The 27,842-nt window shown below is 36.2% G+C and overlaps 1 protein-coding gene across 7 annotated transcripts in view; it reads right to left on the bottom strand.

The window, feature by feature from the left end:
- Positions 1-27,842, bottom strand: part of Eya1 (EYA transcriptional coactivator and phosphatase 1) — a 150,086-nt gene that overhangs the window by 70,951 nt on the left and 51,293 nt on the right. For 5 of the 7 annotated variants that reach the window (XM_027947492.2, XM_071601995.1, XM_034635755.2 and 2 more), the window contains exons 8-9: positions 2,242-2,381; positions 348-431 (exon numbers count right to left, since the gene is read on the bottom strand). In XM_027947492.2, the coding sequence (XP_027803293.2) occupies positions 348-431; positions 2,242-2,381 (224 nt within the window). Of the gene's footprint in view, positions 1-347; positions 432-2,241; positions 2,382-12,161; positions 12,166-25,044; positions 25,047-27,842 lie in introns of all 7 variants that reach the window. The other 2 variants (XM_034635756.2, XM_027947573.2) reach the window with 2 other exon arrangements.

Genomic DNA, 27,842 nt, shown 5'->3' with positions numbered 1-27,842 from the left:
TGTTTTGGGAATTAAAGGACAAGGCAAATAAAAAATACAACACAAAAATATCTTTCTATGTAACCTATGTATTTTAGATAGCATTCAATCATGTTTATTCATTGGGTCTGAAATAAGCATGAGTTTAATAGCATAATGTCTAATTTTTAAAGTTGTAAAAATAATCTGTTTTGGTTCCTTTATGTAATATGCCTTACTTGTATATTTGACTATAGCAATAAGTTATTTTCCTTTTTATATTTTGAATTTATGACATCAATTTAAATTTTGCTTATTTGGACAACAAAATAAATTCTAGGCATATTTATTCCAAAGAAATTTAAAAATGGATGCCTATTGGTACTCACCCTCCCATATCTGTTGGCGTAGGACCCCGTAAGCAAGGAATGGAAAACAATGATTGTCTCATCCAAGTCCCAGATGAACACTCTCTACAAAGGAAGAACCAAATCAATGTGTCTGCCATTGGTTGAGAAAACTGTTATCCAGTTAACTTCAACATAAAAATGTAGTCTTAAAATGGGAGAAAAATGAAAAATCAGAATTTACTTGTTTTTAAGACACAACTGTTCCAAAAAGCTTCTTGTAGACTTTTTTCTTCTTACTCAGATATTGTCTCAGATGAGGTATAAGAGGACAATTATACTGGCAATATCAATCTAACAGGGGAGGGATAATGTATATTCTTTTCCTTTTGTAGTAGAATCCCAAACAAAAAATGAACTATAAGGTTTGCTCTTCTGAGATACAGAAGACAATCCATTAAAAATCACTCAATTTATCTTTTTTTTAATCCTTGTTCGTTAAGAAGTGTTAAAATAACTAATCTTGTGTTTCATTCTTATCAAGCCAAAAAAAACAAACTGAAACTTTTCATCTATGGACCTTGTGTCAACTATTGAGCAGTTATCAAAGTGATGGAATGTATTGTTGACTCTTTGAATCCAAGTCCCAGATGAACACTCTTATTATTCAAATAATCCACAAGTTATTCAAATAAGAACAGAAAATACTTGGAAAAAGAAATTTCATCTGTGCTGAACAGGTAGACTTTTTTCTTGTTTATTATTCCCTAAATAATGTAAGATAGCAAACATTTTCATAGTCTGCATTGTATCATGTATTGTAAGTAATCCAGAGAGGATTTAGACTAGTGTTCAGGAGGATGGATACAAGTCACATGCAAAAACTATGCCATTTTATATCAGGGATCTGAACATCTGTGGATTCTGTCACTTGCAGGAGTGTTCTGGAACCAATTCTATGAATGCCAAAGGATGGCTGTATATTTTTCTGGCTGGGATTTTTTTTTTTTTTTTTTTTGGCCCTCAGATAGATATTTAACAACGTAAGCAGACAGACCACTCATACTCTTGGACACCCTTTTGGGGTATTTTGAATTGGATTTGGAGGAATTCATTTCAAAAAGGTCTTTGAGACACCATGAAAAACCTCCCAAGTCTGCTTCTCTTCTTCCTAGTCCTACTCATACCAGTACATATTCATGCACATAGATGTTGCTGGAAAATTTTTCATCTTTTCAGCCAAAATAATCATGTTTTCCACCATCAGATTTCACTTTGGCAAAAGCAGAAACTTAATTGCAGTGGATTCAAGGCTATGAAATCTACCACACTTTCTTACTTAATCCTTCCTGCTTTTGAACTATACCAAAACATGTCTCAGAAGGTGATTACCATTTCAGTTTAGAATATTCCAGGCTTTCCTTTCTCAATACACACAAGTGTGTCTTCAATTTCAAAGTGAACTTTATTAAGCATTTTTAGTCTGCCACTTATTTAATAGAAATGGCAATGGTACTGAATAGTACAACAGAATCTTGTTCAAGAATAATGACATAGTTTTTATATATTTCATAAGTCAAAAATAAATAAATGCTTTACATATAGTTACTATGAAAGAAAACACAGAAATATATAATTGTATAGGGCTTGGGATGTAGCTCAGTGGTGAGGGCTTTCCTACCATGCATAAGGCCTTGGGTTCCATCTCCTGCACCACAAAAAAAAAAAAAAAAGAAAGAAAGAAAAAAACAGAAAAAGAAAAAAAAATTGCGTAACCTACCTATAGTTAATATGGAAGAGAGAAAATATTGCTTTAATGTTAATATGAAAAAGAAAGCAATAACAAAAGCATTTGGATACTGATCATAGCTGTTTCTATAGAATCCAGTCAGGTACAGGATGCCCTATATTTACAAGAGTGTCAGCAATGACATACCTCAAGATCAGAATCTGGAGGAGGTGAAGGATTATTGTTTCTTCTTCCCCGTCCACGCGATTTCCCATCTGAACCTCGACGCAATCGATCAGAATCTGAATCTTTAATGGGTGTTGAAGGGCTGTGTATTGTACTGTACTCTGTAAGAACACAGGAAGGACTTTCATCTTTTAGTTCCACCACCATGGTGTCAAGATCAACCTTGTTTTAACTCAGAGGGAAGTTTGAAAAGTAAAGAACATTTCATTCTGCTTAAGTCCTACATTATCTTTAACTTGCATTTGGTAAATGATTTATGAGATATTTGATTCCAAGATCCGTTTTGAAAGAAAGAGTGATCAAAAACAATGAAAATTTAATTGGAGGTGAAAGACAACAGGCTCTACTAAGTTGCCTAGATTTTCCTTGGGGTTCTCTGTCACTAGATGGTATCCCCACCACCACCACCTCATCCACTTCTCTCACTCCACAAATGGCACCAGGGTACACTGACAGCCATACCAATTGGGTGTTCATTTGCCTTAGCTGTGGCTCTCCCAGCTCCAAGAAGAATTCTGGTTCATGGGAAAAGATGAAAAGGAAAACCATCTCTGTGGCAAGGAAAACCAAGCCAGCAAGCAGATTTTTTTTTCCCTTTGGAAAGTTTTAAGTCCCCATTTTCTTCCCCATTGTATGTGACAGCAAGCAGGTGGGCAAGATAAGGAGGGCAGATATGTGGACAATGCCTGTGCTTTGTATAGCACCTGTTACAAGTTCTTCTTGTGTCTCAGTCTCTGAACCAAACATCCCAAACCAGGCAAAACATCAACATTATTTATCTGGCTCACTCAGAAAAACCAGTGAAATAATTACACAGAAACCACAAAATAAAGAACAACTCCCGAATAAAAAAGAGCTGAGCAGTGGGTGTGAAGTTGGGATAGATTCTTATCCTGTGTCCAGAATGAACAAAAACCATTCACTGTCATTTTTAGGCACAGTTTTCCTCCATCTATCTAGCATACCAGATAATCTCTACGATCCCCAAATTCCAAATACCCAGTGTGCGCGCTCTCTCTCTCAGCTCTTTCTTTACTAGATAAGGGTTAGAATCTCTCCATCTAACAGGAGGCCTGACTGTTTCCACTCTGATGTTGACATGTATGTCATTAAACAGAAAACTACACACAGCAGCAATTAAAGGTCTGACAGCTTTTGTTAATATACCATCAGCCATAACTCCACCAGCAAGGCCATCCGTCATGTGTGTCAGAGCAGATAGAAACAGACTTAGAACAAATTTCATTCTAAATTACATCAAACAGCTCTGTAGTTCCTGTTTAATCTGAATACCAGCATAAGCTCTCACCACTATTAGACGAGACTTTTGCAAGTTTTCACCCATCACTAACAAGATGGCAAACGTCCTCATATAAATTGACCATGCACTTCTCATACCCAGAAACCACAGGATGGCCTATAAGCCCATTAGTTAATTATGGTCAATATGTCCACAACAACTCCTCTCAATGGATCAACTTATTTAGTTATCTGGGATGTATTTTTGAGCTTATTCATCTCACAGGCCTGTTAGAATATGACACTGGCTGATCAATATTAATCATTCTCTCAGTCTATGTTAATATTCTTGTATTACAGGGCCAGATAGCTAAGGTGTCTTCTCCTTAAGATGTTCTGAGCCAAGCATCAATCTTCCATATTTTACAGAGATGCAAATGAATATATTTTAAATTTGTTAAGGGGAATTAAAGTTGTTTGTTGAAGAAAAATGGCCTTCCGTATTTAAAAATATACTGCAACATACACCTCCATGGAGGCATCTAAATCATCCCTTCCTGAAATAGAACTGTGAACAGTCTCTTTCAGGGTTTCAAAATAAGATACATTTTGCAATGGGCAGAGCGGGCATTTGATTCAACTGCACTTCCAATACATCCACTATAAAATCTATCTCAAGTTGTGACTTCTTCAGCTTTTGGAAGTTCTATTTGATAAGAACTAAAAGAAATCAAGTAATGTCTTTTTGCCTTAACCCATGTCCTTGACTTCTGGATAGAGTTAATTTTGTCTTCAAAGCAGTTCACCTCATGTAGGTTCTCTTAACTTATATTTCCTCTTATTGATTGTCCATTCCTTTATTTATTTATTTATTTTGGTGTTTACCTCTTCTTTTAAATTACAAATTAAAAATTTTTAAATATTCACCTCAACTTTTCTTTTCTCTTTTTTGTTCTTTAAAAAAAATTAGATAAGCTATAATTTTGTAAGCCCATCTTAAAAAAACAAATTGAGCTAAGAAAAAATGTGAAATCATGTTATCTAAGAGAAAAAAAATCCCTAAAAGATGAACAACCTGATACCTTTAAATATTAAAGTAAATGCACAATCACACCTTACAGGCTTCCACTTATTAGAAGACAAAATGAAAAATAAGGCAAACTACATAAAAACACAACAACAACAACAACAACAACCCCTCTTGCTTTTTGTTCTATGAGGTGGAATTAAATGCTTCTGAGTTTCTCTACCAGCTTTCCTTACTCTAACTTCTCCTTCCTCCTAGTTGTACAAAAACAACTCAAATAATTTAATCTTCTAATCCATGGACAGCTCATGTTTCACTAAAACCCTCTTTAAATTATTCAACTTTACCCCCACTGAGAGCATGGGTGTGAAAATACTTTGAAGAGCATTCATTTAAGAAACCAGGAACTGGATGTTATGTTTGCATTGTTCTAGGCACTGTGCAAGGAGTCTGAGAGTAAGGATGTACCAATAGACACAGTCCCTGTTCTCTGGGAGCTTAAAATACAGAGGAAGGCATTGACTCATACACAAAAATGAGAAGTTGCAAAACAATGTGGAGAAGATTCTGACATGGAGAAGGCAGAATGCTGGGAGACCATGGAGGAAGTCCACATAACTCAGATCCCCAAGATACCAACGGGTCCTAGGCAGGCGCATGAGCAGGTAAAGGTACAGAGAGAAAATCTGTTGTGATTAAGAACTGGAAAACAAAAACAAAAAAATGAAAATGATCTGCCTGAATGCCCAGAAGAGCATAGCACTGAAGCTGGAAGGACAAGCAAAGAATTACACAAGCAACTGGTGCCCCACCTCTAGCATGGAAAGGGCAGGAGACAGGTCACCACTGAGAAAGGGAGGCCAGTCGGAGGATAATTCAGTAATCCACATGAGGGATGGTGGTGACCTGGACACAGGTGGTAGGGATAAAGATGGTGACAGACACAAAGTATCATTTAGAGGTAAAATAAAAAACTACCTGTTACGGAAGAAAGAAGAATGCAAGGACTCTGCCCTTGTCAGTAGTGTGGCATCTGGGTGGATTTTAATACTAAGTATGGGACTTAGAAAGAAGAAGGAAATTATAGGGAAGACTAGAAGGGAGAATTCAGGTTCCGCTTTGGACATAATTTGAGGAGACTGGAGGCATCCAAATACAGATGCCCAGTATACTGCTGGACCGCTCCAAAGCTCAGGAGAGAAATGTGGGCTGGGTTCGGGTTTGGAAATTGGTACCAGCTGTAATTAAAGAAATGGGTGTAGATGAAGCAATGTAGTGTGCATAGAAGGGATGGACTGAGAGACACAGATGGGGTGTCAAGAGAAAACCCAGGTCGGTATTGCAGAGGAAGGCATTCATCAGGAAGGAAGGAGTGATCAGTAACTTCAGATCAGCCCAGAGATAGAAGAGATAGGTAAAATGAAGACTGAACCCAAGAATACTCCAGATATAGAGTCAGAGCATCCTTGGAATACACCGCAAGAGTATAAATTTGAGAAAGCAGAAAAGTATGCAGATGGCAAAATTTTAAAAAATATAACTGATGACTCTCTAAAGGCCAAATCTAATAATTACTATTTAGTCTTCCATGGTCTCTGACCTCCCTGGGCTATGATGACCACTCCTCCTTTAATTACCTTGATTCCCCTTTCTTCTTTTCATACTATTCCTTCGCAGTCATTAAGCCCAAAGCTTAAAGGCTCGTGTTCTCTCCATAAGCAATACTAAAAGAGGTGATCTAGGACAAGAAGTGGGGTCACACTGCCTAATAATTCAATGCTTCCTTCATGAAAAAGTCTTCTAGGATTTAAAAATAGGGCTCGAGTTGTAGGTCTGTGGTTGAGCACTTGCCTCACATGCATGAGGCACTGGGTTTGATCTTCAGCACCACATTAAAATAAGTAAGTAAAACAAAGATATTGTGTCCATCTGCAACTAACATAAAATAAAATAAAGTCAGCTATGGTAAACGATGTGCTTGGTGACACAGCTGGTTACCTTCTGAAGCAATCCCTTCTATTATGCTGCTCTAGTAATATGAAGTCCGTGGGTGGGCAGCCCACTGGTGGACTAGAGTTTGAGTAGCAGGTACTAGAGCTTCCTCCATGATCATCTCATCTTACTGCAGCTCTCAGCGGTTGGTCATGTCTATAAGAGGGCTTTCCTGAGAACCTCCAGACAGATAATGCTAAAGCTTTACCTCCTGATCTCTCAACTCAGTGTCCCACTGTTTGCAAGACTGCTCTACCTGAAGGTCTCATGGACACCACAATTAAACTTATGCAGAAGGAATTCTCTCTATTAAGACCTTTGACTAATGGTCAGCATCTCTCTAGCTTCCGTACTCAGAAGCTCCATCAAAGAAAGACTGAGTTGTGTGGGTTTTTTTTTTTACTTCTAATTACTTTTGGTCTAAGTTCAAACTCTCATCATCTCTTGCCCCAATTCTTATAACAGGCTATTTCCAGGATTGCTAGTCTCAGTCTTTCACCATATACCTTGAGTGCCCCAAACTCTCAGCATGGAAAAGGAAGGCGAATACAGATTCTACAACATGGAGCTCTGGACTTGGTTGCCACATTTTGAATCTTTACCTCACTGCTAACTGGCAGTAGGACTATGTTGGTTATTTACCCTTTGAATGACTCAGTTTTATCATCTTTGAAACAGGAATAAAAGGGACAAAATCAGATAAGACTAGTATATCCATAAAGGCACTTACAGTAGTGCACAGCATCAGCACTCTATGATGTTGACAACCTTAAAAAAGAGAGAAAAGTCTCAAGGAGTCACTCTACAACCTCATACTAAATATTCTCCATGCTCATAGACTATTTCAGAAAGACAAACCTTATTATCTCAGTTCTCTGAAAGTGCCATAACTTTGTACATGCTGTTCTTTTTCCTTCGAATGTCTTTTCTCAATTCTTAGACTCTTCTTGATCTGTCTATAAAATTCCTATCAACCTTAGAGATGAATGATCTTTGTGAATTTTCTCTCTAAATCTCATTTTCTTTTTTGTAACTACTCTCTTACCTCTATTGTTGGGCCATATGATGTTTGCAATTATTTATGTCTACAGTGGATAATAAGTAACTGGTCAGAATTATTTTGAGCAAATGTCTATCAACTCTGCTGAGAGTAGAACCTGGTGGTATTCAGTTCTGCATTCTGAGAGCACAGTGTCTAGCATGCAAATAGATGTGAAAAAAATCAATGATGCAAACAGTGTTTTTCAAGTTGAGCTCTTACTCTATTAAAAGTTATGAAGGTTATCTAATTATTTCCACCAGCTAGTCAAAACATTTATAAATGGGAAATAGCTATATTTACTTTAGAAGCTCATTGGAAAGGGAAATAGCTGTATTTACTTTAGAAGCTCATTGAAAAGTTAATGTTTACCTATTCAATCATAAAATATTAAAATCTACATAAGATCATTAAAATTCTACATTTGTAAATACTACAGAATGTTTCCATAAATCCTTCGGTATTAAAAAGAAAAACAAAGACCTGGAACTCAGAAAAGTTCATCCAGTTACCCTGAGGGAATAACTCTGGGGAAGTGACTTCTAGTTTTTTCAGTTCTTAGCCTCCCTGTCAAATCGAGGACATAGGCTGGGTTACTTAGCTTTAGAGCTCTCCTACCTACAGAAGTAGACTTACTAAAGCTTCCTAATGGTTAGCTCTTCATCTTACCTCTTAAACAGATTAGTTACCTTCCAACCCAGGTTAAGTCCAACCTTCAACAACCATCAGTTTAGTGTCTACTTTATCTAGGCCAAACTCTTTCTCTGGTTGTATTCTTATCCTCCCTTAGCATGTCGTCTGTTTGCTTTACCAAAGCATTTTCAAAAGGATTGTCAATTTAACCTGGGTCCATGATATCTTAACCTGATGCACTTATAAGTCATTGTTATTTTATCAGGTGTAGAATAGTAGCCATAGTAACTTGTGTATGTTGGAGAAATTTGTATATATTTACTTAAAAATTAATTCTCCATTTGTGAACTGCCTAAATCCATTGCCAAGTTTTAATTTTATTTGAATTGATTAATTGCAATGCTGGGGATTGAACCAAATGGTGCTCTACCATTAAACTATACTCCCAATCCTTTTTATTTTTTAATTTTTAAACAGGGTCTTTTTTTTCTTTCTTTTTTTCATTTTGTGTGTTTTGTTTGTTTTTTTGGTACCAGGGATTGAACTCAGGGCCACTCAACTACTGAGCCACATCCCCAGCCCTATTTAGTATTTTTTAAGTTAGAGACAGGGTCTCACTGAGTTGCTCAGTGCCTCACCATTGCAAGGCTGGCTTTGAACTGGTGATCCTCCTGCCTCAGCCTCTGAAGTCACTGGAATTACAGGTGTGTGCAATGTGCCCAGCTTGAGACAGGGTCTTGCTAAGTTGCCCAGGCTGGCCTTGAACTTGTAATCCTCCTCCTCAGCCTTCTGAATAGCTGGGATTACAGGTGTGTGCCACCATGCCAAGCTATAGATTTTCTATTCATATATATTCATTCATATATATATATATATATTTTTTTTTAACCCTTTTTATAGTTGCAGATTTTTCCCCCAGTCTGATATTTCTTGAAATTATGCTTTCCTTCACAGAAGTTTTTATTTTCACAGTGTCTTGCTGCACAGCATGAAAGCCTGGTTGGCCTCTTAAAGATTTAGGGATAAGCGTTCACATTTATTCTAGAGTAGCAGGAGACTTCTGATCTAATCTTACACCCCTGGGACTAGATAGGCCAGTGGTGGCTGTAAAGGAAGTAGAATTTGGGGCTCCTGCAGGCTCCCTTCTCTGTGTTGGGGGAGGATGGAAGTCGTCCTTACTCATTTCTAAGTCTGAGTGAGGTGAAGGACTTCTCCCCCCAAACAGAATGAAGTAACTGATCTCTGAGTAGAGAGGAAGCTCTCACCACATGTACAATGACATTGGAGGGAGGCCAGAGGAACTATGATCTCTGGCTAGACCCTGAATCTATCTAAGATGATACTGCACACAAAATGAAAGGTAGAGCTGTTTGTGAAATCCTTCAAAACACCATCTGAATTTAGTGAACATGAGACAGGCTCATCAATAACTATATTCTATTTATGGCTATGAGGGACCCAGAGAAGACAGCATACCGCTTCCCTACACATGGATATTGTCACATTTGAGACCCAAACTTTAAAACACATGGGATGATTTCACAAGTCAATATGAACTGGATGACAGACAGCAGTTGACACTGAGGCATCCCTGAACTCTGAGACTGTCAAAATCAACCTAAGAATATGCAGATATTATCTTAACAGATAGTATACCAAGCCCAAATTAAGAAAACTGAAAGGATACAGAAAGTTTAAGCTCTAATTCAACAGGAAGGAACATAGTGCTTCCCTTGGCATTCCCTGTAGGAAGGCAGATGCACCAAGCTCAATGCTACTGGCCAAAAGAATCATATGCATCCATTGGGCATATTTCTAATATCTTAAAATAGTTTTCCTATGGGAGGAAACTCTTCTGTGAGGATTGAGTTTAAACACTTTAAGGTAAGAAAGGAGTGTAGCATCTTCATGTTTGGGCAAGACAAAAGCACCTTTAATGGAAATTACCCAGAATTTCTCCCCAACACTATGAAATTAACCCAAGGGACAGTTGGATGGGCAATAGGTATAGTGTAGAACATGGAGACTATGTTAGTCAGCTTTGCCTCACTGTGACAAAATACTTGAGAGAATCAACTTAATAAGGTAAAGGTTTATTTTGCCTCATGGTTTCACAGATTTCAGTCCATGGTCACTTAGTCCTGTTTCTTTGGGCCTGGGTGGCACAGTACACCATGGCAAGTACACATGGCAGAGAGTGCCTGAAGCAGAGAGAAAGACAGGCTGAGGCTGAGGTCCCAATATCCACTTTAAGGTCAGACTCTCCCAGTGATGTCACTTCCTTCCACTAGGCCCCACTTCCTGAAGATTCCACTGCCTCTCCATAGTATCAGTGGCTGGAGGTCAAGCTTTCAATGCATGGGCCTTTAAGGATATTCAAGATCTAAACTGCAGCAGAGACCAACCTGACCACACAATTTAATTCTGATTGTTTCCATATCCTAAATAAATAGTAAGCTTTTCCTGTAAAGAGTCAGTAAATATCTTAGGCTTTCTACCATGGTCAAGACAAGCTGCTCGTTCTACAGGAAAGTTAGAAAATTTAGGTGAAAAGGCAAATGGGAAAGGAGCATGCAGGACTTCCACACCGAGCATTTAGATTTTCCCTGACTTAAAGTGACCTCTCAGAGCCTAATCTGATAAATATTTCTGTTATGGCTTGATCTTTAATGGCCACCCAAATGTTCATGTTTTGGGCCATGCAGCAGTGCTCAGAGGTGAAAAGATTGCATTATGAAAGAACTGATCTCATTGGTGGATTAATCCATTTGATGAATTAATAATTCAAATAGACTATTGCATGGTAGGCAGGTGAGTGTGGCTGGCAGAAGTATATCACTGGAGTTTTAGCCTTGGGAGCTATGTCTGTCCTGGTTCCTTCCTCTCTTTCTGCTTCCCAGCATTCATGAGCTGAACAGTCTCCCTCTGCCATACCTTTCCACCATGATGTTCTGTCTCATCTCAGGCCCATAGAAATAGAGTTGGTCAATCATGAACTGAGACCTCTGAAACTATGTGCCAACATTACCTTTTCCTCCTCTGAGTTGTTCTTGGCAGATCTTTGGTTACAGTGATGAACTTGACTCACACAGTTTCTAATGGGGCCCACCTCTAATTCTCTAGACAACATTTTATAAAACCATCTTTGCTCCTGTGTGGCAGCTGGGGAAGGTGCCTAGATCCAATCTCTACGGGCTGTTCCTCAGAATTCAAAACTGAAACTCCTATTATTCTCAAAACTCTAAAGAAATTCCAGTGGTGGCTTAAACTTCATGCTTGAATTCTCCTGTAACAGAAAACATAGAAACTAAATGCTCATAATAGAAAATGTTCGAACATGCACACATTCATTCAGCTTTCCTTTTTTTTTTTTCCCCTAGAAGGGGAACAATATTGGAATATTCCTTTAAAAAGGTCTTTATATGATATTGTTTTATAAAACAATCTTGGGAACAAATCAGTTTGAAGCAGCTACTTAATAAGTCGCCTTATGTTTGCAGTAGATCTCATCTTCTGCCTGTACGATCCTTTGCTATCAGAATTTTGGGAATAAATGAAAAAGTATTTATGTCTTTCTTTTCTTTTTTGGCAGGGTAGGGAATTCACATATATTAAGTGTACATTCTATCAGTGAGATAGAATCCCAGTCCCTTTTTTCTTTTAATGGTCATTATTGTCACCACTGTACTGACAACAGACTAATCTCTGACATGGCTGCGGTTCACTCTGTCCCACCATTGGGCACCTTTCCCTTCTTACCACTATGGTACAGATTCAAGAGATCCACTAGTGAACATTTTGTTCCTGAAGGTCTCTATTAGAGACCATTTTCCTAGAAACATTTTTTATGTCTCCATCTTAATCTACAAAGATGGCAACCTCTCCAAAGTCCTTTCCATGCCCATGAGGCCTACCATGATGGCATTTCTACCTCCCCAACCTCACCCCTACCACCCTCCCTCCCAGTTGGCTCCCATAACACTGGCAATAGCGGCACTCTGAATCCACCAGCATAGTTCTACCTCCAGGCCTTGGTGTGTCTATATTTCCCCTGCCCAGAACACTGTCCCTCAAGATATTGGGGAGTCTCTACTCAAATGCCACTCTGCCAGAAAACACTTCCAAAATAGTGTACCTGCCCTAACTCTACTCTCCTTACTCAGCTGTTCATCCTTCTGGGCACTCCTGATTATCAGATGCAATTTATGTTTCCTTGTTGCCTGTGCCCTTCAGTAGAATGTAAGCTCCCTGAAGGCAGAGACGACATTTGTTCACTGCTAAGTCATCATGTCCAGAATTGTGCCTGGAATGCATTGGAGGCTCAACATATATCTATCATTTTCATATCCTGGCATAGGGAACAGCCCTGGTTCACACAGCAAAATGTTCCTGGTCATTAATTCCCCATTAAAATCTGACATTTTAAAAATTGGTTGAAAGTGGTCATTTTTTTTTTTTAAGCAACAGACACATACTTATGGATGTGCTTTCATACTGCTAGAGAAGGATCTGACAGGAGACCCCATACATCATTCCATCCTCTTGACTCAAACTCAAAGTGTATAGTAGAGAACTTACTCATTCACAGTAAAAGTGACGACACATTAATGACAAGAACTAGAGGAGTAGATGACCAACAACTAGAGGAGTGGGCAGCACAGAACTTTCTTCAGGCTTTCGGACCATTTCTACCCTGGATCTGTTCAGGGGTGTGTTGCTGAACCCATATAGGAGATGGAAAGGTTGAAATTAATAGAACTTAAGGGCTCCCAGTTAGCATGGATCCCAACCAGGACACAGGTTCAGGATGTGGTCTCTGGAGCCTTCACTCAAGAGACCTCCTGCATCACATGCCCGCCAGACCTGACTTGCCTTAGAGAAATCATTTCTTCTCTAAGCCACAAGTCTTGCTGGGTGATGATGAAGACAGAGATAGGACACAGAAAACATTCAATGGGCACCAAGGGAGGCTTGGCCACCTCCTTCTCCTGGAGGTTTGGGGCCAAAGGAGAGAAGCTTCCTAGGTCCAAGGCTTGGCAGCATGGATTATGAACCACCACAGCCCCATAAATGTGATCTTTGTTCCTTTCACTGCTTGGGAAATAACCTACTGTAGAAGGAATGGATCTTAGAAATTATGGTCTACCTGCACATCCTCCCTAACTTACAGGACAGAACACAGATAATCAATTAGTTAAATGTCTCTGTAAAATAAAGATGTCTTGTCCACCAAAAACTGAAAAATAAATATTTAAAAAAAGATTCTCTTTCTCTCTTTAAAAAAAAATGTCTCTGTATAGGACAAAATAACCTATGAATTAAGACCTCAGGGCCTGAATACATTCCAGAAGGGGCTTGGTAACTCACAATTTATATAATTATTTGGAAGTTATCTGTAATTCAATTTCCTCAACAGTAAAATACAGATAGCACCATTTTAAAGATATCAGGTAATTAGTGCAAGTTAAAAGATTTTGTATACACACATTGCTGTTATTGTCATGTTAATTGAATTGTTCAAAGTCATCTCTCTGGGCTCAGTTTCTTTCTTTTTTTCTTTTTTGTAAAATGATGAAGCAACTTCTGTTCAAAAATGCTTTCATCCTTTAATTAAATTTAATCCTAATTTAAATGTGTTCTAATGGGAATGATGCCCTGTCCTGGAACCCATTTAAAATGTTCTATTTCTCTAGCTTTGAATAAATATCCCTCCCCATCCTTACTCCCTTAGTCATTGGATCTTTCAATGTTACAGGTAAACTTCAGCTCCTTTGCTAATTCCTCCCCCCCCCCCCCACTTTGTATAAGGAATCTTTGTACATGCATTGTTTATAAGCATTCTTTTCTGGCATGGTATTTAAAAATTCAACTTTTATAAGGTTTGGCTGCATGCATGGTTATCTTCTTTGGTGGTAAAATGTTCCTTGAGGACACAAAATAACCTTTTTGCTTTCCCTATCTCCACAAAACCCAACAGAAAGTTTAAAATAGGAAAAGCTCAAAGAACAGGTAGTGAAATGCTGAAATGTGTCTTCAAAATGCTACCAGATGTCCATGTTTCCTATTTTCCCTTCAACTAGGGAATAGTGTAATGCAATTTAATAGCACAATTAAGGAAGCTCAAAATAAATGTGTTTTGTAGTAACCTTTATCATTATCAAAGCTGAGTATGTGCAGGTGATTAGATGAATAAGTAATACTGAGACAGTACTTCAGGAAAAACACTCAAGGAGAAACTGAAAAGGAAAGAGTTTAAGCCAATCCTGCAGTTCTTAGGATATTTATAAGGCAGTGTGGGATGGAGGATAAATGCAGAAACTGGAAATCCATGGTAGAGAAAATGAAATCTTTCACTTGGGATGTATTTTACAATTGACAACATGCTTTCTTATATAAAGTAAGTGAATTAAAACTAATAAGGCTATAAATTAGACACTGGAGGTTTGGGACTTGAAACAGAAAGAAAAGATGAAAAGATATGTGCTCTTGGGGGACTACAATTATACCATACTATAGCTTGGTTGTTAAGACTTGGTAAGACCTGGTCCCCATGGTCACACTATTATAATGTGGTAAACTGTGTGTGTGTGTGTGTGTGCGCGCGCGCTGTAAATTGAACTCAAGGCCTTGTATATGTTAGCTAATCAATGCTCTACCACACAACTATATCCCCAACCTTTGAGGAGCCTTCAAGAGATGGGGACTAGATCATTGAGTAGATGCCTTCAAAGGGGACTGTAGGAGCCCAGTCCCCACTTCTTCTTCCTCTCTTTTACTTCCAGGGTATGAGGTGAGTGACTTTGCTCCTCCATGCACTCTGACCATGATATGCCATCTCATCACAGGCCCAAGCAATGAAGCCAACAAATTATAGACTTGAACTGCCCAAGTCATGGGAAGTTTCTTTCTCTTTGTAAGTTTATCATCTCAGGTATTTTTGTTATAGTAACAGAAAGCTAACTAACTCATACAAGAGACCCCAAAATGTCTCTGATATTTTTCAAAGTTGCAGTTACAATGCAATTTGCAATTTAAGTGCTTCCTGAACATAAAGTGATTTACCACAATCTTTTGTCTGGCTCATATCCTTGTTGAATAAAACATTTTGTTTCTTAATTTTATTTTCTGAATGATTTATATCTTACTGCTTTCCAAGAAGGGTTTAAGATTAACCCCCAACTACTTACACAATAATTAGACAACTTTGAAAAACTGAAAAAAGGTTTTCTTCTTTTAGAAAAAAACAATTTGTGTGAGAGAGGTAGAATGAAGTCAAGGAGAGTGTGGTTTGCACAGATCTACTTGCTCTAAGATTCTCAATCAATGCAGGGCAAAGGTATAAAAAAGGCTTATGGCCTTTAGGGAACATAAGATAGGACAAACCGATATCTGCACAGAAAAACCGTAGAGAACTGCTCATTGAGGGAATTCATTGGGATTCAGGAGCATGTTCTCACGGTGAATAAAACAGCAGGGTTCACAAGATTGTTATCCCTAAGGCTGATGATAGTTGACTGCAGAACTCTAGAATGCAGAACTTCAATGCACAAAGCACTTGACCAGGACCTTGTATAAAACTGAAAATGTCTAGAAGAGCAGGACCATCATAAGTCCTTCCGCCCACTGACAGAAACACGTTTCTCCTTTGAGTTTTAAGCAGCAATTGGTCAGAGGTTATACTTCGGGTTACTTCAAATGGAGTGACTAGTTGTAGGTTAAGGGAGACACATGCTGCACACCAAGTTAGCTGCACTGAGAAATGACATTCTCTAAGGACAGGCCCAGGTAGGGGAGATTCCCACATGGAAGGCCCTAAGGGCGGGTCTGTACTGTTCCTCACAAAGCATTTGAGATGCACATGGTCCTATAAAGTAAACAACCATTACACCTTGAGGATGACATATGATAGTGTGACCATGATAATTTTATACTGTAATTTTTTTTTTTTAATCATTGCTTGGCCAAAAAAAAAAGAGGAAGGAGGAAGGGGAGCAAAAATAGAAGAAAATAAAGGACCTCAGCAAGGCCTTGGATAAATTACATTATTATAAATTCCCAGTGAATACTATATTATGAAAGGATAGAAGGCTCAAAGAAGAAAAACTTTGAAAACTTTAAGTTGTCAGACAGCCCTCTCCCATAGAAATAAATATATGTAAAATAAATTAAAGGGATATATGCAAGTTGACTAGTCTTATAGGTTAAGAATAGTTAAGGATCAATCAACATTGGTTGATTATTTATAGAAAATTACACTGACTTTTTCACCTGTGTTCCACCATGACTCCCCTTCAAATAATCACTAATTGAGGTCTCATAGATAAATTAATTTCTCAGTCAAGTTCTAGAAAGTAAATTAGGAGAACTTCATCTTCCCTGGAGCATGGCCAATACCAACTTTCCAGGGCGCTGTGGATAACCTCACAGAAATTTCTACCATTCTTCTCACACATTTCAACCACTGGTTTAAATTCCAGAGAGTCATTCTATGTGAAAGAAACTGGTAAGCCACATTTTGTGGGCTTGAGTCTCCAAAACAACCATAAAGCACAATGCACAACATAATAAACTTCAAGCTGGAAGAACTCATTGGCTTTCTGAGACCAAGGACCTTGACTGTCTTGTGACCTTTGTAGCTCTAGCACCGAGCATGGTGCCTGGCACTCAGCAAGCATTTATAAATATCTATTGAAAGTATAAATAGAAGAAGTGAACGTCTGAAGGCCTAGTATGTGTCAATCATCTTGCTAGCTACTTACAACATTTCATTCTTACAGTTACCCTGTTGACAAGATGTCCACATTGAGCATATCTAATCCAAAAATTCAAAATTCTCCAAGATCCAAAATGGTGCAAACATCACACCAAAAATGGAAAATTTCAAACTTGACCTCATGTGATGGGTTGCATTCAAAATGTAGGTGCCCTAAAAATATTGTATAACATTGCCTTCAGACTATGCGTACAAGGTGTATATGAAACATAAATGAATTTTGTGTTTAGCCTTGAGTCCTACTTCCAAGATATCTCATTGTGAATATGCAGATATTCCAAAAATCCTAAAAAGTCTGAAATCTAAAACACTTCCAGTTTCCAGAATTTCAAATAAAAGTTGCTCAATCTGTATTTTTCTCATCTCCTAGAGAATTAATATGCTAGGGAGCTAAGTGACTTGCCCAGAGTAATGTGCAACCAGGATTTAAACCTTGGTTGGTTAGTCCAACTCCAAATCCCTAGCCACCACGAACAGTTTTTCTAAACTCTACTCTGGAAGAATGGAGGCCAATAGATGTTCAGAGATAATCCCTGGTAGAGGGTCGGCTTGAGAAGAGCACAGGTGGAAACTGGTACCCCACAAGGTACCACTGGGAATCAATGTACATTATATTCTTTTTCAGTGAGTACTTTTCAATCACAGGATCAGAAAAGAAAGTAGAACAACACTTAAAACCTAATAACTTGTGTCTCTAACTGATCCTACCCTCAACCTATTATAGAACACAGACCATCCATCTCCATCTTCAGAAGGTTGGGCCACCCAGGAAGTGTGGGAAGGGCCACATAATACCCACCTGCCTCCTGAGGCTACCTCACCAGGGTGCCATCAGGAGACACCACTAATGGCGGGATGTGCTGCTTAGAAAAGTTCAGTCCTTTCTGGATTCTTTATTCAGTAAAGTGAAGGTCTCAGGCAAAAGAATCTCTAAGGCCATTTCTAACTTTAATTTAAAATTAAAAGCTATCCTGTTGTTCAATGGCTTCATACCAGTTACTGAAATGAATTTTTAGATGTGAGAGCTATTGATTTACAAATTAACTATGTTCTAAATATTTGTACATAGCTATTTTACAAATTAACTATGCTTTCAACCAATTGTTTAAAACTCAGAAAACTGTTTTTTTTCCCCCCAGAAACAAAGGCCCACATGACTTCCAGATCAATCTAGTATTAAGTCAACCAATAATCCAGGTGAAATACTGCACATATACAATGTAAAATAGGAGAAAATTACACTCTTCAATATCAATAGTTGCATAAAAGTGAGAAGCGAAAAGGTAGCATTTACATGAAATAATGACATTGCAGAAAATGCTATTTTAATTTTATGAGGAAGTATTTGGTGAAGTTTCTGAGGGAGTCAGAAAGTAGGAATTTTCAAAGGTGTTAGGTGATATACTAGATTAAGGGGCCCGCTTTCACTTTAAAGTGGAAGTCTCCCGGGCTGGGGTTGTGGCTCAGTGATAGAGTGCTTGCCTCACATGCATGAGGCACTGGGTTTGATTCTCAGCACCACATAAAAATAAATAAAATAAAGATATTGTGTCCATCTATAATTAATATATGGAAGTCTCCCATTTTCCCTTATACGAAAATATCATTATCCTTATACTTAGTACTCGTCACCATGAATTGTGAGCAGAGAAATGAGGGAAAAGAAAAAAAAAAATGTAGGAGACCACGGTGGAGAATGAGGTCTTGGGGGAGGAAGAGAAAGAAAACAGTAATGAGATGCTGTGGCAAATTGTTCTCTAAGCAAGATCACGACAGGCAACTTAATTAGGAGAGAGGGGAAGTGGGGATGGAAAGAATTGAGGGAAGAAGAAGATAGGAGACAGTGTGTGCAACTGGGTGTGAGCTATCCACAAACTGGTTTTAAAATTGGAGAAATAACTATGAGATAACCTGGAATACTCTACACTAGATACCTCTCCCTGTGATTTCAGATCTGCATTATTTTGTCAATAACAGAGCTCACTCAAGCATTTACCACATATTTAACCTCACAGTAGATGCTTCTGATAAACAATATAAACAATTGAAGAAAATGAATGCATGCAGCTACTACTTTTCAGGGCTCTGTTTACATTTTTATTTCTCTGCTCCTGCCTCTCCCCACCTCTGTTGGAAACTTCAGACCAGGTGGCTCTGAAAAGCAGCATGCTTTACTGAGTAAGAACCCAAGTTGGAACCCAAGCTCAGAAGTTATGTCCTGGTAAGTTACTGATATCAACTTAAGCTTTCTGCTGAACTAGGAGCAATGACAACTCTGTCTCTATCTCACAGAACTGGGTGAGAATTAACTGAGTTAATATGTCAGGAAAAATGAAAAAAAGGATATACGTGTAAATGTGAGGGAAGGAAAGTGGCTAGAGGCAGGTACTATGTACAATTTTATATCAGCAATATATATCCTTTAAAATGCTCAAGGAAACCAAGGGGCTGTGTGCAGAATATCAGGGGAGGTTTATTCTTTATGAACACTTTTATATCTTTATTTCATCCATGTTCATGTATTATTGCCATTCAGTAAATTTAAAAGTATTCATTAAATTTACTAATTTGGGTATCAAGCTGGGAATTAAATTGGTAGCTACTAATCTATCCATCCTGCCTTTATTTATAAACACTTAATACAAAACCCACTTACTGGACTGGGGACATAGCTCAGCAGTAGAGCATTTGCTAATCATGTCTGGGGCCCTGAGTTCAATCCCTAGCTCCACAAAACAAAAGAAAACAAAACAAAAACCCACTTTCAAAATCATCTAATCCCAATTTAATGAAGTGAAAGGATGGCAAACACAGATAGCTGCATGTCTTCTTCCCAAACACCTCCAGTCTAAAAATCAAGTCTGCAAATGCTGACTTCCTCCAACTTAAATAAAGGAACTTCTCACATTGATTTGTGTTGGTCCCATAGGGTGCTTATACTTTATAGCATTACAAATAAGAAATCAATTAGTTAAGAAAGAAGATAAAATAATGCTTGGGAGAGTTATCAAACTAATTAGCTCAATAATTATGAACCTACCAAATTATGCTATGTCCATGAATGAATTCTGCATATTTTATAATTATAATGTACTAATTAAAATAATAATAATTGAAGGGAGATGAGCAGCGTAGAGCAAGTGGCAAGGATGGAGGGGAGAGAAAGGATACTGGGGAATCCGATTAATCGAATGCTGTCATGTGCATGTAGAGATATGACACAATGAACCCACTATTATATATAGTTATAACACACCAATAAAATATGATTTCTTATTTTGGTCATTTATATATAAATCATGTTATCTAACGTAAGAAAGGCTGATATCTTGGAATCCAACATATTAAAAGTGACTGTATAAGGCATTCTGACATCTCGCCACCTAATCAAAAAACAAAGCAGGCTAGTAATGAGTCACAAAATGGATAAATGCTAAAAGACTGAATTTTTCACTTCTTAGAAACAAAATGTACAGGTAACAAAACTGATGTTTATTATAATTCTGGCTGTATTTTTTTTAAAAGTGGACTTTATTTCTATGGCTTTTATAATCCCATTAAGTTTAACACTACATATCCTCTGGGGAAAAGGAAAGAAAGAAGGAAAGAAAACAAATGCCATCAAGACAAACAAATCCAAGAACCCAAAATAAACATCTGTTTTGTTTTCTCACATCTTAATAGCCTGGCTATTTTAGATACAAATATTTGTTTTGCTGACAAATGTTTCCAAAAAAGTTAGTTGAAATTGTTTCATTGAAATGGTTTATTTTTGAGCTGAACAAATTACAAACTTCTCCAAAATCCACAGGCATCTGTGAAAATGAGCAAGTATGGCCTACAGATTTCCCAAACCATTTACTCAGCAACAGACAGGCATCAGGATGCATGCTATTGCAAACCTCTGACCATTCCACAGTGAACATTCGCAGGCATGTGAAGTACTGTAGACGAGACCCAAATTTCTTGCATTTATAAGGGAAGATGTCTGGCAGTTTAGTTTTTCATCCTGTCACACTGAGTTCCTGTGAGAGCTCAGAGTTCTGCAGCTTTGCACAAGAACATTCCTGTTTTTCAAGCACTTTGCTCTACTTTCTTGTGCCTTGGCAGGGATCAAAGAAGCTGAGGGAACAAATGGTTTCCCATGCATATTGAATTCCCTCTTACACTGATTTTCCTCTGTCACTTGAAATTCAATATTGGCAAGATTGCTGTACATCACCTTAACGACTAAAATTGTCTGCATGCGGTCAAGCAGTGTGAAGGTAGATTTCAACATCAAGATTTTGGTAGGAAATTCAAATTAACAAATTCTTTGAAAAACTGACTTTTCTACAGTGTTCATACTAAAAACTCATTCCTGATAAATAAGTAATTGGCTTTTATTTTGCATTATCCTAAAATGTTTTATTCACCATTCACTCTTTTTCTTTCTCCAACTGCTTTGGTAATGTTTTAAAAGTACAATGTTATAAAAGTCCTTTTATAAGAGTTCAGCCTCAAAATTTTAAACTTACTACCTATTGTTTACTGAACACTAAACAGCAATATGATTCTTTTTCTCACCTATAAAATGGGCACAAATAATACCTATCTCACAGATGTGTTGTACGATTGCATGTGATAATGAATACAAATTTCTGTCAGATGACTGTATTTGATTATATTTTACTATGTATTTTTATTATCATAGCCGCCATAATTATTATGAAATGTTCTAAGAGATTCTGGACAAGATATATTTTAAAGCCAAATTATTTAAATACACACAGTAAATGGATTACAAAAGACTGTTCATATTTTGTATATTTATGTATGAGTCATATGACAAAGACAAATATTTTTAAAAGAATAGCTTAAGGGCTCTTTTGAGAGAAGACAATTTATTTGAAAAATCCTTCATGATGATACTCTCATGTTGTTAAATTTTTTATCACTCTTTTGAAAATATGCACTCAGTTATGTTGGTAATAATATACCTGAAGCTTTAAAGAGTTCAGTAAGGTATTACAATCTATTCTTGAAGGGCAAAAAGATGAAATATTAGTTATCAGCACAAAGGGAACAAAACCTAAAATTTCTTTTTTCTTCCACCTCCTTGAACACTAAAGAAAAGCACGGACTTAGTAAAGAATTTTTCTTAAAAATAAAATATAATTGAGTGAAATACAATTTAAAATTGAGAGGGTAGATGTGAATTGTGATACTGTCTTATATAGTCTTAGACTGAGCAAGGAAAACAAGTATTGATTCTGATAGGTAGTGGAATTTTAATTAGCCATAGAACAACCTTCTCAGAAACTAAACACAGTCTCTAATAAATGTTAATAATGAAAAAAAGTCATTTAATTGTAAATATATAAATAAGAGGATGATTTTAGTGATAGATGCTCTATATCATCAATTTCAAAGATTTTTTTCTCCTTCTTGTAAAATTTTATAAATTTATACTTTACTAAAAGGGAGGGTTCCAATGGTAATTCAAATGAAAATAAAAATATTTTCAAATAAATGAAAATGAAAAAGATATTGTATCCCACTTTGTGGGATATAACAAAAACCATGCTTAGAGGCATTTTTAGAACACTGAATGCATATATTAAAAAAAATAAAAGCCCTAAACTCAGTTACCCAAGCTTCAATCTTAGCAAACTAGGAAAGAAAAATCAAAAGCAAGCAAAAATATAATGAAAAAAAGGAAGTCAATGAAACAACAAGAAAAATAGAGAAAATCAATAAAACTTTTTTTTTAAAAAAAAGATCAACTAATAATTTTACCTTTAGCCCTGCTAAAATCAAGATAAAAAGAGAGAATATACAACTAATATAATAAATTACAAAAGGTCATTACTAGAGAGAGCCCATGGATACTAAAGGGATATTAAAAGAATATTGTGAGCAACTTTATGCCCATAAATTAGATAAACTAGATGAAATGAGCCCATTCCTTGAAGATACAATCTACCAAAACTTACACAAGGAACTATAGATAATCTGGATAGACCTATATATATTTAAAAAATGGAATGAATAATTAATAACTTTTCCCAAAAGAATGTGGTAGACTCAGTTAAGTTCAGTGGTAAATTCTATGAAATATTTAATAAAACTATTTTGAGAATACTGTTCCAGAAAACATAAGCAGAAGAAATTTTTCCAAATTCAGTCAATGAGGCCAAGATTACCCTAGTATTAAACCAGACAAGGACATTACAGAATATAAAAACTGTAGACAACTATCTCTCATAAACACAGATGCAAAAATCCTCAACAGTAGAAAAATTGTAGTAATAATAAATAAAAAGAATTATAATTTGGAAAGATTATAATTATAATTTGGAAAAATTTGTGTGACATGACCAAGTGGAATTCATCCCAGGCATGCAAGATTGGTGCAACACTTGAAAATCCATCACATCAATAGGCTAAAAATGGGATACAGGGGAAACTTCCTCAAGTTGCTAAAGGACATCTGAAGAAAACTATAGCTAACATCCTGCTTAATAGTGAGAAACTATGTTTTTTTAAAGATCAGAAACAAGGCAAAGATATCCTTTCTACTGCTCAACTTTCACATTATATTGGAAGGCCTAGCAAATGCAATAGGATAAGAAAAAAACAAAATACATACAGACTGAGGGGGGGAAACTTGTCTTTTTTCACAGATGATAATTGTCTATGTAGAAAATATTAAAGAAATGACCAAAAACCATACTGAAACTAGTAAGTAATCATAGCAAAGATATAGGATACAAAGTAACAGACAAAAGTCCATTGCTTTCTTATATAACACCATTTACATAAGTGCCAAGATATGAAAGAGAGAAAGAGGGAGGGAAAGAAGGAAGGAGAGAGGAATTGGGGGCGAAAGGTATAAATGTAAAAAAAAAATTTTTTTTGCAAGATATGTATGAGGAAAAATACAAAGCTCTAATGAAAGCAATCAAAGATCTAAATAAATGGAGAGATATTTCATTCACATGGGAAAGAATATTAAGTTTATCCCAACTTGATCTATAAATTCAACTACATTCCAGTTGAAACCTCAGAAATTTGCTTATTGAATAATGATAAACTGGTTCTAAAGTTTAGATATAGATGCAAAAGACCCCAAAATAGACAACACAACTTTGGAGATGATCAAAGTCACAGGGCTGACATTTTCTAACTTTAAAACTTACTATTAAGTTCTAGAAATCAAGACACTATGATACTGGAGAAAGAATAGATAGATCAATGAAACAGAATAGAGAGCCCAGAAACAGAGGTGCATAAACATAGTCAACTGATCTTTGACAAAGGAGCAAATGCATTATGACAGAAAATACAGGCTTTTTTATAAATGATACTGGAACAACTGGACATGCAGATGCCAAGCATAAAACCATACCCCAACCTTACATCTTACAAAAGAATTAGTTCAAAATGAATTAGAAACTAAATGTAAAATTCAAAACTATGAAACATCTAGATAGTAACACACTTAAGGTTTTTTGTGTATGTATGATTAATAAGAATTTTTTTTAATTAGATGGCCAATGAGTTTTTTGGCATGATTCCTAAAAAAATTGACAAGCCATAATTCATTAACATTAAAAACTCTTCTAGGAAAGGCACTGTTAAGAGAAGGAAAATACAAACCCCAGGCTGGGGAAAAAGTAGTTGCAAAACATATATTTGATAAAGAACTTTCTGTTCAAAATACACAAAGAATCCCTAAAACTTAACAATAAGAAAAAAAAATACCTGGCTAAAAATTAGGTAAAAGATCTAAACAGACACTTCACCAAAGATATATAGATGGAATATTAGCAGATGAAAAAAATGTTGCACACCCAGTGTCACTATGCAGTTGCAAATTACAACAAGACACCACTATATATCTCTGGAGAATGGCCCAAATACAAAATACTGACAATACTGAATGCTGACTACATGTGGAGCAACAGGAACTCATTAGTTGCTGGTGATAATGAAAAATGGTTCAGTCACTTTGGAATATAATTTGTCAATTTCTTCCAAAGCTAAACAGAGTTTTTACAACATAATCCATAATCACACTCCTAGGTATTTATTCAAGTGAGCTGAAAACTAACATACACACACACACACAAAAAAAAAAAAAAAAAAAAATTCATCCAAATGCTTTTAGCAGCTTTATTTAATATGTCCCTAAACTGGAAGCAACCAAGATGTCCTTCAACTGAGGTTTGAGGGTCCAGAGAAGTCAGCAATGCTAGTTGAAGAATAGGCATAAATTTCTTTGCTTGTTTGTTGAGAGGGGTCTTGCTATGTAAAACAGGGTGATCTGAAATTCCTGGTCTCAGGTGATCCTCCTGTCTAAGTCTCCTGAGTTGATGGGACTACAGGTACATGACAATATACTCAGTAGGCATAATTTTTTTTTAATTTAATAGTAAATTAAAAACTTGCCCAGTGACCAAATTATACCTTCAATTTCTCAAAGTAGATGGATTCTTCTATATTTCCAGATGATGTAATTTTATTAGAATCATCAATGGCATGACTAATGAACTCAATTTTTTAAAAAAATGATGCAAAAGCACTACTTTGATTTTTAAATAGACTAAAAATTTGGGGTTACACTTTTATATTCAAGGTATATTTTTAATGTAGTAAATGTGTCTATAAAAGTAGAATATTGTTTTCAATATGTAACTAAAACACATGAAAATGATTTTTTAACTTAAGTTCATAAGTACATGCTTACAAGTAATACTTCATGTTATCATGAACTTAAAAAGTCACCTATTCTTCCAAAAGCTTTAAAAATGTACAGTAAAAAGTAAATGGATTCTTCATGTTTGTCCTGTAAAAACCTTATGAGTTTATCTTTGCACATTCATTTTGACCTGATAGTTCTATGATCACATGAGAACAGGCATCATGAAGGATAAGAGGAGGAACACATGGCCTATAGATCTGTCTTACTGAGTCATAGAAAGGCAGGAAGCTGGTCATGTGTAAGATCAAAAAATGGCATGACTAACTGCCCACTATGTTAAAATATTGACTTTAATAACAAGAGATTATTGAAAATTAAAAGAGGAAAACACCTGAAATTATTTCAGCCAAAAAGACATTATTTTAACCACTTTATATTTCTAACTGAAAACAATAACCATTAGGTTATATTTATAAACTATTCTACTCTTCTATTTAATGGATTTATGTGCTTTACAATCCAAACTTCCTTTTCATTAAGAACAGGCCTTGCATTTTATATATGACTAGTAAGAAAGGCAAGTTAGTGCCAAAAAACAGTCTGAATCCAGTCTCATCACAAATATAAAACTCAGGCCAACTCTTCTCTAAACTTTTAAAGTAACTTTGTTTTATTTATTTATTTACTTTGTTTTTTTAGTGTGCTAATACAACTGATTTTTTTTTTTTTCACTTTGACTGGTAACATAAGAAAGGTGGATGGATCCATGCACATTCACTTTAGTGAGAGTCAATGAATATAAGACATTTGAAAATTATTTTCTCCCCATTCAATTCCACTCTGTAGCCATAAGAAATAGAAAAAAAAAAACCCACTGAAATCACTAAGCATACTTTCAAATAAAACCAGTACTTATTCTTATAATAAAATAATATACCTGTTGAAAATTGTTCTTTTGTGTATTGTTTCTCCTGTGGCATGACTTTGTGCCCACCCATCCCATTCTTTTGCATGGCACAAATAAAACTCACTTAGGACAATGTCAAAGTTTTGAGACAAACTCTCATGATCTGACAAAATGGCAAAGCTCTCATCATCCTTAATTGAAGCAACAAGATTAAGTCTTCACCAGTTTATTTGTACTGTATATCCTTCACAGAATGTTGGGAATTAAGTAAAATTACTGTCTCATTTTCTCATTCTATTATTTTATAGACTCCAATGATGTCTTACTAATTCTCATTCACATAGTTATCCCCATTCCAAAACTCTTTTAGTAACCAGGAATGGCTGGATGGCACAGACGATCCATATGAAAACACAAGATCTCCCTCTGATTGGGACAAGTTGTAATAGTTCCTCACATTTCCTGTATGATGCTTATAGAAGTAGGCAGGAAAATTCTACAAGAATGGCTACAATAAGTTTCTATATACTGAGTAACAGACTTTAGATTCAGTGTGATTATATAGACATAAAATCTAAATAAAAGGTATCAGACAGACAAGAATACTCAGTTCCATGATCATTGTATTTACACATGCAAACTGAGTGAAGACTGTCAATTTAGATTTTTTGAAAACACACATTAATGGAATACAATGATCAAAGATAAAATGTTTAAAGCTGAAATATGCAGGAGAAATAATAAGAATTTGGAATTACTTGGAGGGAGAGTTTAAGAATGATATGACTTTCTCCTTCACCATAAGGCGACATCTGCTTGTATTTTAAAGAGAGAGAAAAGAACACAGAAAACTGTTTTTAGAGGGGAATATGTTAACATTTACAAAACAATCCCACATTCAAAAGTTAAATTAGCATCTGTAAGATAAAACGCTTTTTTTTTCCCTCAGGAGTTAAGATAACCAGCTAGAATTAGCTCTCTAGGATTATGTCACAGAAAAATCTTTTGATGTAAGATCATTTAAATCTGACTTGTAGCAATGAAGAGGCTCTAGCTCTGGGAATATGGCAAGAGGAAAAGAACTCTGACTTTTTTTTTTTTTTGAGAATAAGAGCTTATCTCATAATTCATAAAAGGAATGATTACATTTTTAAAAAGTTAAGACAAGGAGATGAGAAGGATGAAAGAAAATATAAGAAACACAGGTGAAGAACAATTCAGGAAATTAAGTGTATGCCATTAAGTTATTAAAAAAAAAACACCAAT

The sequence above is a fragment of the Marmota flaviventris genome, chromosome 15 (assembly GCF_047511675.1).
Source record: "Marmota flaviventris isolate mMarFla1 chromosome 15, mMarFla1.hap1, whole genome shotgun sequence".
NCBI classification, from domain to species: domain Eukaryota; kingdom Metazoa; phylum Chordata; class Mammalia; order Rodentia; family Sciuridae; genus Marmota; species Marmota flaviventris.
This window is presented reverse-complemented; position numbering and strand designations above follow the sequence as displayed.